Consider the following 16,457-nt stretch of genomic DNA (forward strand, 5'->3'; position numbering starts at 1 on the left):
ATCTGCAACAACAAAAATAACAGACCAAGACACTATTCAGTAAATAGGTTACCCTTTATTTCTTTTAATGAGGGACTCGCCAATGAGTTTGACGCAAACAGTATGAACACAGGACTCTCAAAAACAATTTACATTTATATTCTTCCTTTATTCTTTTTATAAATACAGAGAAATGCCTGAAAAGAAAACGGCCTCCCCATTGTGCTCAGGTTAGGATACAGAGGAATTAGGTATGGCACAGCTGACCCCCATTTGAAAGTGCTAAGGGTGTGAAAATCCACCCTGTATCATAACACAAACACTTTCATTGCAATCATTTCAAATTGTTTAGTTGGTTTAGAGCGGGTGAGTGAAGTATCAGACATCTGTGCTGCATAATCGAGGACTCAATGAGTAAAACATGACAAAACGAAGGCAGGCGCATCAGAAGAAACTCATCGTCTCTGGTTCATCCCTGTTAGGTTCTTCAGCTGAGTGAGAAGAGAGCTTACTATTACAATTAAATCAGATTACACTTTAAAACCTTACATTTCAGGGATTGTGTAATATTCAATCATTAAACAATTAAGAACATCAAAATTAATAGAAAGTAATAAATATTTACTAAATTATAATTAAAATAAGTAATAATTACAAATATTTATCAATAACTTACAATAATATTTTATACTATATAGCTAATTTATAATCATTCATATTTATAATGAATAAAAAATACAAATTAAGTCAAACTTAAACATGCCAAACATTTCTCTTTCATATAATCACTGAAATACAGACAACTCATAATAGTTAGGGCTAATATATTTCTTTCTGGAAACTGTATCATTTTTTGTGTGGTTACCGTAATTGCGGCTCCCATAAGTCCTTGAACCACGGCTTCTCCTGTGGCTTGCACCTACAACAAACATTATCCAGTATATTAGTAATAATATTTACAAGAGCATATATACCAGGAGCAAAAAAGCACAAAAATTGTTTTTTGTTTGCTCCTCATTAGCTATGGAAAGCAAGACTGCATTAACCTGTTTAGCCGTGTTTGCCATGTTAACCACGTCCTTTATGCGGTTGTCGAGGAAGGCCCATGTCTCTTCAAAGTCAGGAGAGGAGTCCTGCACCATCACCAGCTCTGTGGTGTTATAGATCCCCGTCAGTGCCGCCCGCCGTGTGTACCAGTTGACCTAAGAGAAACGCAGAAGAAATACCGGTGGATGAGCAGACCAAAGCAAGGAAGAAGGTAGCGAGTGAGATCAAAGAAGCCACTCACGTCTGTCGAGCGATCGCCTGCGTAGTACCAGATGTCATCCACCATCGTGGACAGGTGCTTCAGGCTGTCGGGGATGTTGTGGGGCAGTAGCAGGATGCTCATGGCCTGCAAAGCCAGAAAAGACACAACACTGAGGGCATCCATCAGTTCTTATAAATGATTGCTTTTTAAAAATGAAAAATCTGAAGTTTTGAGAAAGGAGTTTGCAGGAGGCAGAGGATACCTGGGGCCATGTGTCAATATAAGGAATCAACATCCGCAGTCTCGTCTCCACAGCGTCTTTCAGAAACTCGGCTGTTTTCTTTGCTCTAATGCATAAGAAAAATTCATGGAGGTTTTAATTAGAGCAGCAAAAAAAGGTAATATATTAATGCATTATTATCATTTGCCCAATAATATAATATAATATAATAGAATATAATATAATATAATATAATATAATATAATATAATATATAATATAATATAATATAATATAATATAATATAATAAGCAATATTAATCCCTTTAATGTTAATTAAACAACAAAACAAGTGTACAAATCCAAACTCCAAAATAATCATAAATAGTTCTCAAGAAAAAATACAATAACTGAAAAAAGAATAAATTAATTTAATAATTAAAAAACTGAACTCAGTTTTTAAACCAGTGATACTGTCATTTATTCCAATTAAACATAAATAAACTAATCCACAATAATAATAGTTTATAAAATGATAAAAAAATTTTAATCCAAGCAATAATAATCCCTGTAATTTTAATTACAACAAAACATAAACATAAATATTTTTCTCTAGTACATAATGGCCACAATTATCAGTACCCCTAGAAATGTTTATGATTAAAATATCTCTGGGTATATTCCCATTCATATTCCCATTCATTCTTATCACACCGGGGTGACTAAAAGCATTAAATTGTCCAGCCTTGGCTTCCTGTTTCACAGGAATATAAATATGAGGAACACAAAGGCCAAATTCCCTTAATCATTGATCACAAGGAGTAAAATCAAACAATATATTTTTGATGTGCAGCAAAAGATTGTTGAACTTCACTAATTTCAAATTTAGTGGCTGTAAGAAAAAAGCTAAAGCATTAAAAATCCCCATTTCCACCATCAGGGCAATAATTAAGAGGTTCCAGTCAACTAAAGATGTTACAAATCTGTCTGGAAGAGGACGTGTGTCTATATCATCCTAATGCACCATGAGGAGGAGAGTTTGAGTGGCCAAAGACTCTCCAAGGATCACAGCTGGAGAAGCGCAGAGATAAGCTGAGTCTTGGGGTCAGAAAGCCTAAAAAAATATGTATCAAACAGCCCCTACATCACCACATGTTGTTCGGGAGGGTTTCAAGAAAAATTCCCTTCACTCATCCAAAAAAAAAAAAAAACTCCAGCATTTCAGTTGTCAGACACGACTGGAACTTCAAATAGCACTGGCTTCTATGGTCAGATGAAACCAAAAAAAGTTTTTTAGGAGCAAACACTAAAAATGGGTTTGGTGAACACAGGGATAAAAAGTGTACAATGAAATATACTGCTGTATCTTTAATGTTGCTGGCCTATTTTTCTGCTGGAGGTCCTGGACATCTTGTTTAGATACATGGCATCATGGATTCAATTAAATACCAACATAGACATTTTTTTTTTTTAAACTGACTGTCCATGCTAGAAATCTTATATTGGGCCGTGGTTGGATCTTCCAACAGGACAATGATCCACAAACAAACACCAAAACAAAAATGGGTCACTGAGAACAAATGATCCATAAACAAATGGCCAACCCAGTTCCCTGAGCTGAACCCTGTAGAAAATGAGTGTGATGAACTGAAGAGAAGAAGCATCAACATGGAGCTGGGAATCTGAAGGGTCTGGAGAGATTCTGGATGAAGGAATGGTCTCTGAATGGTCTCCAAACTTATCAGGCATTATAGGTGAATACTCAGAGCTGTTCTCTTGGCAAAGGGGGGGTGAGGATGGATTCTGGATGAAGGAATGGTCTCTGAATGGTATTGAATAAAAGGGTATGATTAATTGGTGCCAATGTGTATTAGAGAAAAAAAAAATCATAATGAGATTTCTCTCCCATTTTAAATTCTTATTCTCCAATGAAAAGTAAGATTTTTGCATTTTTTTTTAAATAAAAGATCAAAGAGATTAATGATACAATTTATTTTCACAGCTGCCTTTAATCATATTTACCACAGGTATGAATAATTTTGAGCACACCTGTGTGTATATATGTATATACACACAGTTGTAATTTTGTAAATGTAATTTTAACCACTGTTAGCACTTGTTTCTCAAGTATATTAGTATGTTAAATAATTAATAATATTAAACTCACTCTGCCTGGCCAAGCTGGACCTGGTTATTTTGCTCTGCGAGTGTCTCAGCAAGTTGAGCGTTACACTGCGCAACGAAATGCAGAACCAAGTCTCCGGCTCCATTGTTGAACATCCCAGTGGAAGCTGATGACAGGCCAAGAGTCTGAATCACAGAGCATATCATTACAGTTATACAGTTATGTCTAATACAATATTTAAATTTAATATTTACATAACTCCTTTTAGAAACAAACCTCTGCTGCAGCTGCGATGGCCTCCACAGTCCAGCCGTGCTGCGGAACGAACTCTAGAGCCGCAGTCAGGATGCGAGCTTGGAGCTGCTCTTCCGTCTCATAGTCTTCACCGTGTTCACCACTCTGATCCTGAAATTGAGATGCCAAATGGACAAGGTAAGATTAAATGACTGAAAGGTTGATGAATTTAAAGGGATAGTTCGCCCAAAAATTTTAATTACCCCATGATTTACTCACCCTCAAGCCATCCTAGTATATGACTTTCTTCTTTCAGACAAATACAGTGGGAGTTACATTAAAAATTGTTCTGGTTCTTTCATGCTTTATAATGGCAGTCAATGGCTGTTGAGATTTTGAAGCCCAAAAAAAGTTCATCTATGCATCATAAAAAGATGTTAAAATTAAAATTTCGCCAACTATCATACGAGCGTTCACAAGAGAGTGGTGTTCCAGCGGATGACATAAGCTCCGGTGGGAAGTGATGAATGCAGAAGCACAAACGAGAGAGCAAAACAAAACAAAACGTCACAAATTAGAAGTACAAAATGAGGATTTGTAAAAGAAAATCTCGGAAGATTTTGATAAAAGCCAAGAGGAGCCTGCTTTTTCTTTGCTGTAAACAAAACTTGGTTCTCGTGATATTAGGATATTCTCACTGGCAGAATAAATTTATTTATTATAACGATTGTATTTGTCTGAAAGAAGAAAGTCATATACATTTAGGATAGCTTGAGGGTAAGTACATCATGGGGTAATTTTCATTTTTGGGTGAACTATCCCTTTAACTCTTGTATTTAGTTGGGGCTCGAACCTGGTGTTTGGCTGAGCGTCTTCTGAAGATTCTCCCTGTGCTGAAGAGGATGAGCTTTCTCCGGCTGTGTGAACCTCGTGGTAGGATGGAGGTGGCACAGATGTGTCACTTTTAGAGTCACTGGCCAGTCGTAACAGGGCGGCACGGTGGAATCCACGTCTCACATTGCTGCACTGGAGACTGACTGTGCCTTGAACTGCAACTGCAAAGGTGCATTAAACATAAATACCATGCACCAAATTGCTCTACAATTATATCATAAAGCATGTTGTTCTATATTAATAAAAGCATTGCAATGTAACAATTAAAAGTTTGCACAATGAGCCTTCAGTTTTTACTTCTCATATGTGACCCTGGAGCACAAAACCAGTCTTGAGTCGCACATGTATATTTGTAGCAATAGCCAACAATACATCATATGGGTCAAAATGATTGATTTTTCTTTAATGCCAAAAATCATTAGGATATTAAGTAAAGATCATGTTCCTTGAGGATATTTAGTACATTTCCTACTGTAAATATATCAAAACGTAATTTTTGATTAGTAATATGCATTGCTAAGAACGTCATTAGGACAGCTTTAAAGGCGATCTTCTCAATATTTAGATTTTTCTGCACCCTCAGATTCCAGATATTCAAATAGTTGTATCTGAGCCAAATATTGTCCTATCCTCACAAACCATGCAGAAAGCTTATTTCATGTATAAATCTCAATTTCAAAAAAGGGGTCAGCCTCAATGGAGTGAAACTGAAACAATAAAAAAGAGCTAACAGGAAATTTAGCATGTATTTATATCACCCATTTTGCAAAGGATAGAATCTGCTTTAAGCACTAAACTGAACTTTCTGTAGAGCAACTGCGCTCAACCAGTTCGTTTCAACTTGACCATTATTTCAATATGCATTTGCAATCAGGCTGAATCTCACAGTATTCAAATGTTATGGACTGTCATATGCACTTTCTGTTTGCAAGCGCAATCCTGCCCTTCATGGTAACCTTCTCTAGTCGCCCAGCTGACTTACATTTGCCATACTTGGAAACAGGCAGAACTATTTACAAGACACAAAAGCCCTCCGCAGCTGCCACGTGTGACTACTGTAAACTTTTTTAAACACAAAGACTGCGGACTGAAATGCTAACACCAGACGCCTCTCACGGTCCCCTCTTACCGCCGCCGAGACCCCGCAAGGCCCTTCCAGCTCTCAGTCCTCTGATCAGCGCCGCCATATGCAACCACAGCGGCCCAGCGTTGCGATACACAGCATAGCAAACGCTGTCAGCTGATAGCCGTCGCTAAAAAACATTGTTTGTTTATGTGGGGGTCGTTGGTTTGGATTCATTTATATCTAACTACGTTTATTTCGCGCTCTCTTCATTTCTATAATATAAAGAACCATCACTTAAATGTATTTATTTAAAATGCTTTAGAATCTGATATAAATATATATATCCGCTTCAGCAGTCTTTGATAAAAGTATTATATAAACCGCCTTGTTAGGTAACCACACGCGGAGGTGATTGGCCTATTGTAACAGCGCGGAGAAAAGTAACAGGTACAACGTGACAACGCTTTAAAAATGCTGCAGCAACGGCGATTGATAGCTGCATAATGACACTACGAATTTGTTTAAGCTGATAATAGACATGAAAGAGTTTAAATATGAACACCGGTTTTTAATATCCATTGTACTAACCAATTAGGGAAAGCTTCTGCGCCAGTATGTTGATGGCCGTTCTATGCTTTTATTCTAGAAACAGCAAATGTCATCATTTCAGCGCGACGCCTACGTGCAACAACCTGCGACATTGTAACTGCGACGTGTGTTGTGACCGGTGTTTGAAAAACATTCTCTAACAGGTTGGACATCTGTGTATGTTTTTCAGGAAAAAACTAGTTTTTGTGAACATTCTGTTTTATTTGAGTGTTTTTATGGTTAAACTGAATGGCGTGTTAAGTGCTTTTTCGTTACATTGTTATTTATATCTGTCTCTGAAACGCTATGGTGTGTGTTAACGTTTTATTATAACTGCGCCGTCATTGTAATGCAGCAGATCTTACTGTAAATGGTCATTTTCTAATCTTTAGTGTAGATAATGCTCAAAACACGTATTTAATATTAATATACACGTATATTAGTAGGTGATGGCAGACCTTGGACTGAAGGAGGGGGACAGGGTGCTGCTGATATGGACTCAGCCGTCATCTGCCACTGCACTGAAGGAGTTTGCTGAGAGCATTGGCACTGCTGTTGGTAACCAGAGTCTGGTGTCTTTGGAGAACATGGAGAGACTACAACTTTGTAAGTACGAAGGCCTATGCGACACGTTTATTACTTTCCAGTCTCAATCTAAGGTAAAGAATTTAAGGAATCATTCACCCACAAAATCTGTCTGTTTTAGCTTCTCACGCAGCTTCAAGTTATGACTGGGTTCTCTCAGGCCTGCTGGGCGACAGCTCACCAATCCACAGTTCAGAAATGTTGGCGGAGATGGCCAGAGTAATGAAACCTGGTGGCAAACTTGTGCTAGAAGAGCCGGTAACAGGTATCTGATTCAGAACGGCACAGTCTGTAGAACATGCTCAAGTGAAGTGAATCCGTGCTAATGGTTCACCTCATAACGTTTTTCTTAGGTTCTGAGGACAACGGTGTGAGAACCGCTGGGAAGCTGATGTCAGCTCTTAAACTGTCAGGATTAGTATCTGTCACTGAGGTCAGTATTCAGTGTTGCTGTTTTTTAAAGTTGATTCAGTGTAGGACTGGGTGATATAGATTAAAAATATACAGATTTTTTTTGCCTTATGAAATTATTATTATTTTTAACGTTTATTGTAATAACAGTTAATAATACTGATAATTTTAATCCTTTTTTTAAAATGTCATTATTATTCCACATATTATTATTATTAATATAGTATTTATACTAAAATAGAATCATTGTAGTTAAGTTGAATTCAATAAAATATAATAGTAACTAATAATGATAATAATAATTTCACATTGATGCAAACAAACTGTTGAATCAAAGTTTTGAAAATTATATATATCATTACATTCATCATTATTATTTTTATTTATTATTAATAGTAATGTTTATTATAATAAAAATAGAACAGTTGAAATAATATTGCTAATTTCAAAAGTGCCTTGCATGAACACTTGACTGATGACACAAATATTTTTCCCAGGTAAAGACCGAGCCGCTGAGCCCAGAAGCAGCCACAGCTCTGAAAGAGCGCACAGGGTTCCAGGGAAGCACGCTTTTAAGGGTGCGCATCTCGGCATCTAAACCTAACTTTGAGGTCGGATCCTCAACGCAACTGAAACTTTCCTTGGGCAAGAAAACCACTACAGCAGGTCTGTGGTTTTTAAGCGCTGATGCGTTAAATGTAACATAAGTTGATGAGAATTCATCTCCAAGTTCTGAACTTTTCCCCACAATTCTGAGTTTACTGTATATTGCTGCATATCACTTATATCTAAAGAACTGAGTTTTATTCAGTTACAACACAATTAAATTTTTCCTCTTTTAAAAAATACTATTGTGAGTTTATAACTTCCAGTTGCGAGATATGAACTCCCAAAAAAGTCCTAATTGTGAGATAAAAGATCATAATTATCCAAAACCAAGCTCACATCAATTTAAAATGAACGACTTAATAAATCCACAACACAACACTTGTTTTCTGCAGAGAAACCAGCTCTTGATCTAAGCACTGCACAAAAGTGGACCCTGTCAGCCAATGATATGGATGACGATGATGTGGTATGGAAAGATCGGTTTTGGCATCTGTCAATCTTGTGCCTTTTGTGTGTCACCCACCACATTGTTCTACTCCTTCACTCTGTAGGATTTGGTAGATTCAGATGCACTTTTGGATGCTGATGATCTGAAAAAGCCTGACCCGTCCTCTCTCAAGGCTTCCTGTGGAGATGACTCCAAGAAGAAAAAGAAGGCCTGCAAAAATTGGTGATTACTGATTACCTTAAATTAAAGAACATTTAAATGTATCCATTGAATTAATATGACTGTTCTTGGTCTGTAGCACTTGTGGTCTTGCTGAAGAATTGGAAGAGGAGAGTAAAGCAACTCAGAAAGCCAGCCAGGCCAAATCAGCTTGTGGAAGTGTATGTATTTTTATAACTGAATCTATTACTTACTTTGTACAAATGATGACTTTGAAGTTTAGTATAAATTGACACCTGACAATTTTTTCCTCTGTAGTGTTATCTGGGCGATGCCTTCCGATGTGCCAGTTGTCCATATTTAGGCATGCCTGCCTTCAAACCTGGAGAGAAGGTTCTGCTGGCCAACACTGATATAGCTGATGCATAGACACTCACTTCTGAGATATTATTACATTCCGTTACCATTCTGCAACATTGAGACCCAGATTACATATCCATCTGTGTAATCAACAGGGATACAGTTCAGAGTGTCATTTGACAATGGAATGCACTCAAGTTACCCTTACATGACAAAAACTGAAAATGTTATGCACTGTTTAGTTGTAAATGTCTCTTTTCAATCAGAAAATGGTAAAAATATGAATAAATCTCTGGATTATAGTATCTCATCTTCATGTAGAAGAAAGAAATATCCATGTTGAGTGTAATTTGTTTTATTTGAAAATCCAAAGCAGCTGCTCATGTATAGAATAAGGTGATTATTTTAAGCTAAAATCAAATGCTTAATAAAATTTGTTAAATAATACATAGACTTTCGCCTCGTATTTATACTGCAAGACATTTCATATCACTACTTAAAACGGCATCATGAGACTTGTGTGGCACCTTACAGTTTGATCTCTCACAGTATGCAATCTCAATGAATCTCTGCACACAACACAAAGTTATAGCTCATGGCTAAATGCATTATAATTCATTCGATTGTTTAGAGAAGTCACTTAAGTTGTTTAACTGTGAATATTATGAGGAGGATAAAACAAAACCGGTTAAAAAGCTCATGCAAGTTCACAGTCACTGAAACTCTTTGGATAAGCATTGTGTTGGGAAAAAATGTAAACTAATGGCCTAGTTTATTGGAGTCTTGGTCAGCGGTCAAGTTTCTGTGATGGAGAAATCCATTTTAATGTCACCAGTATGAGGTTCAAAGGTTAAATTATAGGCAAGATCTTCCCTCCCATTCCCAGAAGTTTCCCTTGTGGATCTGAAGAAGAACACTCCTTGTTTCCGGTGTGGGTTCCATTCACAAGCGCCCTGTGAAATGAGAAAAGCAATTAAGGTGAAGAGGTCAAGAGAGTGACACGATTATTATAATCTTATCTGAATTTCAATTTCAGCTTCATTGAGGAAGATTTATGAAGACTGACATTTCATCTGAATGCAGATATTGTTTGTTATTTTAACAAATACCTCTTCGCTGACTGGTTTGGTCAGGCCCAAGCTTACAGTGATGTCCTCAGTCAGCTGATACTCCATCCAGAGAGCAACACCATGACAGAGTCCTCTCCTGAAATATCAGAAGCCCTTATGAGTACATTCAACAGCAACCTAGCATCCTCTATACAATATCTATTAGGTGTGTATTTTTATAACACAAATATATGTTTTAATACATTACTCATTTATTTTACCATTCAAAAGTTTGGGGTCGGTAAGATTTTTTATTTTTATTTTTTTTAAATTTGAGCAAAAGTAAAAGTAAAGAAATTTATGTTACAAAATATTTAATAATATAATAATTATATTATACATACAATTATAATTATTTTCAAAATTAATATAATAATTTTATAATGTTTTATGCATTATAATAATTGTAATATGTTCACATTACCCCGTGAATGGCACAGTTCCATCACTGTTAACTGGTTGTTCAGGAACACACTGCGTGAAGTCAAATGTCAGAACTGGCTGTGGTTTGGTCAGAGCATGACATGGGTATTCCCACAGTGGATGTGGCTCTGCCTCCCAGGATTCACGGTAATCCAAAGATTGCTGTGGGTGGAGTTCATCACAAAAGCATATTAATCAACTGCATTCAAATTTCAAGCAGTCTACTTATTCAAAACACGTGTTCAGACCAAAACCTGTAACCAGTACTTACCTGAATCATTTCATCCATTGGACTGACATCAAAGCCTTCGCAAGTACCACAAGGAGCTCGGATTCGCCACAGATCCTGATTCAAAAACAGAAGTCAGTCAGTCTATAAATGTATACTACAAAATGTATATCCGACAAGTATCTAAAAAATGATTTACCTGAAACTCAACAGCGACTATGTAAAGTGTGGCAGCACGGGGCAGGATGGTGGCATTGGGATGGAGCAGCTGTGCCACAGCGGTGCGGCAGTACCAGAAAAACAGAGAGTGCCACGGCAGAAGACTGGTGCTGAAGTATGGCTCTCCCATCAACACTGAAATCTGAAGAGTGAAAAATATAAGGTATACTCAACCATTTACAATTTTGAATGGTTTCATTTCTTATTGATAACATTTCTAATTATTATCAACGTTGGAAACAGTTGTGCTGCATAATATTATTGTGGAAACTGTGATACATTTTTGAGAATGATTTGATTATTTGAAACAGCATTTATTTAAAATAGAAATACTTATTAACTTTATAAATGTTTTAACTGTCACTTAAGACCTTCTTAATGCATCCTTTGCTGAATTAAAAAAAAAAAAAATTCTTACTGAGCCCAAACTTTTGAATGGTAATGTACCTTGCTGAATAGAAGTTAAACAAATATATTAGTGCTGTCAAATGATAAATCACGATTAATTGCATCCAAAATTTACATAATATATGTGTTTATATATTTATATCATATATTTATTATGTATATATAAATACACACACGAATGTATATATATTCAAGAAAAAAATATTATATTGGTATATTAAATATATAAATTATATAAATATATACATGTAAATATGTGTAAATATTTCCAAAATATATACTGTATGTGTGTGTATTTATGTATACATAATAAAAATACACAGTACAGACACATATATTACATTAAAAAAATGGTAGTGTATTTGTTGTGATAAATTCAGATTCTGCAGAGTCTCTGAAACTCTACAAATGCTTTAGAGTACATATATAGAGAGCCTCACAGTCTATACACATTCGGTTTAGTTTGTACCTGATTTCCTTCTAAGTCAGCTAATGAGAGCTGCTCGGGTCGTATTCCCAGCAACTGTACTCCATGTTTCAGTGAGTTAGCATGCAGCAACTGTGAGCAGGAAATAAAAACTCTCATTACCAATCAGTCCTGTCTGAACTCATTTAGGTAAATATTTTTAGATTCAAAATCTCACCTGTTCGATCACTTGTTTCGCCATTCCAGAGTTTTCCAAACTGAACACCTGAAAAGACAGAGACAGAAAGATCTACAGTATGTTCTGTTCTAAACCCTAACCTAGACAGTATTTTTCTTAATTGTATTGCCTCCCAGCATACCTTACTTTGTCTAAATATTAAGGTAACACAACATTTATCCTTTACAGAAAAGGCAATGGATAAGGCAAGAAAAATATCAGTTATTCATTCAACACTTAGAAGTATTGATAAAAATAGTTTAGTTTAATTCAAAACAGATTATTTACCCAATATTGCACTATTAGTTCAATAATATGCTAACATCAAACTCGACTGAAAGTTGCACAGTTGCTTATAATTTACTTAAAATGTACTATTTACTTGCTAAAAATAGCTTATTTTCGATCAAAACCCAACAATGCATTGTTAGCTTAGCAACATGCTAACATCAAACTCTACTGAAGTCAACTGAAAGTTGTGTGGTGAATAGTTGCTTATAATTGACTTAAAATGACTAATTTACTCAATAAAAATAGTTCAGTTTAGCTCAAAACAGATTATTCACCCAACACTGCATTAATAGCTTAGCAACATGCTATTATTAAACACAACTGAAATCAAGTCATCTAGTGCACAGAGTTGCATATAACTTACTTAAAAGTTCTCACGAAGCTTAGGATGCTGCCTCAGAAGGCAGCTTTCTGCGCAGGGAGAAGGGAGCTCACTAATTTGAGAACCTTCTGACTCGCAAAAAAAAAAAAAAAAAAAAAACCTACTTACCTTTTTAGATCCAAGCAGATGAGCAAAAATGGGTAACAGGCTTCCATCACTGACAGACAAACACACACTGTCTGGTTTCAGAATCTGCAAGCATACATGAAACACACTCAATTTGAGCCATTTCCAGTACACAGAAAGCAGCACTTCAAGCTCACATGTAAATTATTAGTTAGCTTACACTACGTAATGCGTTCACGTAACTCTCTGTCCTCTGCTCGTCATTCAGTTCCCCGAAGCGAGGCCTCGTCCAGACCAGGTGGGCCTGACAGGTGCAGCATGGTCGAAACTTTGCCACTTTGACATCATTTTGTTCACTATAAAAAAGAAAATATATATAATAAAATATATAATACAGTCTTCCTCAGAGACCGCTTATGCTATGTCTCAGTTAAAGCTGAAACTTGTTATCATGCCTAAACAAACACTGCTCAGATCCACCTTACCTCTGCGTAAGACTGTACCAGAGACTGTAGTCATCATGAGAGACAATTAAATTAAGCTCTTCTCCTTCTGACACCTTCTCCTCTGCAGGAAGGAAGTAGACACTCTGCATCCAGTGATCCCTCCACTACACATCACATGATCAAAAATAATCAAATATACCAAGTCAAAGATAGTTTAGTCATACAGTGTTACTATTAGAGGGACCTCTAACTAAGACATTCACCCCAAGATTTTTAGATTATTGTTTAATATTGTCATTCTATAGATTGTTTAGATTGATTAAATTTGGAAATTTTTTTGGGTTTTTTTTTAGTTTATTGTTTAATATTTTAATTATATTAATGTTTAGAAAGAACAATAATATTTTATTTATTATTATAAATATCAACAATATATAAATGTATATACATGTAAAAAACTAAATATGTCATTTAGTATTTATATATACAAAGAACTGTACACATACATATATTATGTAACAAAACTTTTATTTTGGATGTGATTAATCGTGATTAATTTTGACAGCCCTAGCGTTTTTTTCCCTTCAACAATTAAACTATTATTAAAATTATTGTTAAGTATGTACATTATTCTTTAGACATGCAGAGAAAACCATAGAGAATTTTGTGTATTTCCATAATGGATCTCATAAGAATTATTAATGACAAAACAAAATTAACAGGTCTATTTCCATGAAAATAAAGTAAATAATGGGACTAAGTATAAGCTTCTTTTCTATACAAAATATAATTTCTTAATTTTTTCATCTTGAATTATTTTTCAGGTGAAATATTACCTGGACATATTTTTGATATTCACACATTAATATTAGTGGCTAAGCACCAGTACTTACAGGGTAAGTACGAGGATCTGAGTAGCTCCAGCTGGGGGCCATAGTGCACACAATGTTGCCATCAGGGTCCATGTCGATGTCCCACCAGGATAAGACCACCTGTGCTCTCCCGCTGGTCTGGGCCTTGAACTGTGCTGTGTAGGACTGAGCAGCGCTGCTAACTGGTTTGCTGAAATCCACACTGGAGTGGAAGAAAGATGAGTCACACAGAAGAAAAAACAGATGACTATGTCAATCACACCCAGACTTGTACCTGAACATGGTGCAGATGGGCCCGAGGGGAGTGAAAGACTCTGGTGGCACCTGGCTAAGCTGGATGTCACAGACAGAGGGCGCTCCTGCACACTTCACCACAGCAGGAGGGGGCAGCAGTTTGTTCCCATCCAACTCTATGGGTTGGAGCTGTGACCATTTCCACAGCATGTCCGACTCCACCAGCTGGGCATAGATTGTTGCACGATGCGGCACAGCCTCACAACCTGCCTGTGCCAGTGAGAGCAGCTGCATTAAACACTTCAAAGATGCAGCAAAATGTAAAACTGCAGTTTGCAACTGTATTTACCTGGACGAGGTGCATGTGTGCATGTTCATAGCTGGGCAACGCTCCTTCACCGATCAGCTCTGTATCAAACAGCTCCGTGACAAGGATGTTAGCTCTTTCTTGCATGTCTCCATCTACAGATACAAATACATTTATATTTGCAAGAATGCATACAGATGATGGTGTTCATTACAGAATTTATGACACAAATTCAAGTTGGTTTTCTCTATCTATCTATATATATATATATATATATATATATATATATATATATATATGTCTAATAATATTATTATTAACATATCAAACATTAAATAAAATTGTAAAATATTACAATTATATATTTTTTAAATTATCATTAATTTCATTAAAATATTGATCATGTTTTTAAATATAAAATAAAATTAAAACATTATGATGTGTGTATATATGTCTATATATAAAAATCTTTATTATGCATAAAATGATAAAAAACAAAAACTACACAAGTAATTAATATGTATGCACATACACATTTTATTAATATATTCTCTATAAAATTTACTATACAAAATATTAAAATAAAAAATATAAATCTTTGTGCAGTGATATACACAAGAGGTAGTTATAAAATGTATTATCTTATTGGATAATTATGTTGTATAATTACTACTACTATATAAAACCAATGCACTGAACCTATCTGAATGACCTGTGTTAAAAGCATACTGGTGGTTGTCTAACCTGGTCCAACTGTAACCTCTGTGGAGTGTTTGTTGATGACCTTGATTTTATCCGAGAAGCCGTTCCTCTCCACGATGCAAGTGGCAGCCTGTGCCATGGGTTTAAACACCTGTATGGGATTCATATATTTGTCTTCATTCAAATTTCATCTTATTTCTCAACATTCAATACATGAGCATCAGTGAGCACCTCTATAGCATAGCAGTAATCAGCTCCAGCCGTCACAGCCATCATGGAGAGCAAACCCGTCCCAGTGCCGATGTCCAGGACCACCACCCGTTCACCGCGTGCCTTTACTCTGCTCACCGCTGCTCGAATGCCTTCGTAGTATTTCTCATTCTTAAGTACACAAAGCAGAAAAACCAGTAGCTACATTTCAGCTTTTCTATGTCTATATGCTTGCTTTGGAAAATATGTCAAATTAAGCTAATCACAAAGGGATAGTCCTCCCACCGTTATGTCATTCTGATTTTCTGTTTCCCATTTTTATCAGAGGAGCTAGACTTGTTTTGGAACAATTTTGGTTTACAGTATTTCTATGCGATATTACATGACAACAAAACTCACTCTGTCTTTATCATGGAGCATGTCTGCATAGCAGGACCTGGGAAAGAGACACAGCAACCATTATCAGGACAGGTCCAGATAATTTACCCCCTTTATGTGATAGGATACCTCATGACGTGTAATTATCACATAAGTGTAATTGATAATCTAGCACTTTTACCACTAACACTTTCCACGTGTAAGAACAAAAATATCAACAAGTCACTGTCAAGTATTTTCATCACGTCATTTTGATCAGTTTATTTTTTTAACAATATAAATAATCACTTCTATGGAAACAGGCAAAGATCAGTTGTTGTCGACGCGTTGGTGATGTTACATGTGATGGTTTCCACACCTCGCAATCTCCTGATGGTAATCATACTCCTCGCTTTCCTCAACCCAGTCCAGCGCTCCGGTGGTTGGATTCGCACGTCCGCAAAATGTCTTCATTGTCACTTCGGTTATACGTGAACAAACTTATTTATTAATGTATTTTGTAGTATAATGCCTAAGTCGTTCACAAATGAATTAATCCGACATGATCTCACCGGGCGCGGCCATGTTTTTCGTGAAGTCACGCCCCTAAGATCACGTGACCACTGAAGGCC

The 16,457-nt window shown here is 36.2% G+C and overlaps 3 protein-coding genes across 5 annotated transcripts; 1 reads left to right on the forward strand and 2 right to left on the reverse strand.

The window, feature by feature from the left end:
* Positions 1 to 35: 35 nt before the first annotated feature.
* Positions 36 to 5,973, reverse strand: coq9 (coenzyme Q9 homolog (S. cerevisiae)). The gene is made up of 9 exons (XM_042753328.1): positions 5,830 to 5,973; positions 4,660 to 4,861; positions 3,849 to 3,984; positions 3,615 to 3,757; positions 1,491 to 1,575; positions 1,268 to 1,372; positions 1,026 to 1,181; positions 845 to 898; positions 36 to 470 (listed from the first exon to the last, which is right to left on the reverse strand). The coding sequence occupies exons 1-9, from the start codon at positions 5,885 to 5,887 to the stop codon at positions 435 to 437; spliced, it is 975 nt and encodes a 324-aa protein (XP_042609262.1). The 5' UTR covers positions 5,888 to 5,973; the 3' UTR covers positions 36 to 434.
* Positions 5,974 to 6,194: 221 nt separating this feature from the next.
* LOC109050593 (anamorsin-like) lies at positions 6,195 to 9,373 on the forward strand. 3 transcript variants are annotated; one of them, XM_042753331.1, is made up of 10 exons: positions 6,195 to 6,213; positions 6,413 to 6,518; positions 6,798 to 6,960; positions 7,061 to 7,204; positions 7,293 to 7,372; positions 7,848 to 8,016; positions 8,352 to 8,425; positions 8,511 to 8,629; positions 8,706 to 8,787; positions 8,885 to 9,373. In XM_042753331.1, the coding sequence occupies exons 3-10, from the start codon at positions 6,804 to 6,806 to the stop codon at positions 8,993 to 8,995; spliced, it is 936 nt and encodes a 311-aa protein (XP_042609265.1). In that variant the 5' UTR covers positions 6,195 to 6,213; positions 6,413 to 6,518; positions 6,798 to 6,803; the 3' UTR covers positions 8,996 to 9,373. The 3 variants fall into 3 exon arrangements, with proteins under 3 accessions (XP_042609265.1, XP_042609266.1, XP_042609263.1); XM_042753332.1 differs by lacking the exon at positions 6,195 to 6,213 and having other exon boundaries at positions 6,326 to 6,518; positions 6,801 to 6,960; XM_042753329.1 differs by lacking the exon at positions 6,195 to 6,213 and having other exon boundaries at positions 6,331 to 6,518.
* On the reverse strand, positions 9,266 to 16,448 carry LOC109050591 (protein arginine N-methyltransferase 7-like). The gene is made up of 17 exons (XM_042753327.1): positions 16,205 to 16,448; positions 15,868 to 15,904; positions 15,490 to 15,639; positions 15,301 to 15,409; positions 14,599 to 14,711; positions 14,290 to 14,519; positions 14,037 to 14,217; positions 13,183 to 13,307; positions 12,918 to 13,053; positions 12,740 to 12,823; positions 11,959 to 12,006; positions 11,784 to 11,873; positions 10,887 to 11,048; positions 10,730 to 10,804; positions 10,460 to 10,620; positions 10,036 to 10,132; positions 9,266 to 9,879 (listed from the first exon to the last, which is right to left on the reverse strand). The coding sequence occupies exons 1-17, from the start codon at positions 16,297 to 16,299 to the stop codon at positions 9,721 to 9,723; spliced, it is 2,052 nt and encodes a 683-aa protein (XP_042609261.1). The 5' UTR covers positions 16,300 to 16,448; the 3' UTR covers positions 9,266 to 9,720.
* Positions 16,449 to 16,457: the final 9 nt, after the last annotated feature.

Source organism: Cyprinus carpio, chromosome B25 (assembly GCF_018340385.1).
Source record: "Cyprinus carpio isolate SPL01 chromosome B25, ASM1834038v1, whole genome shotgun sequence".
Lineage (NCBI taxonomy): Eukaryota > Metazoa > Chordata > Actinopteri > Cypriniformes > Cyprinidae > Cyprinus > Cyprinus carpio.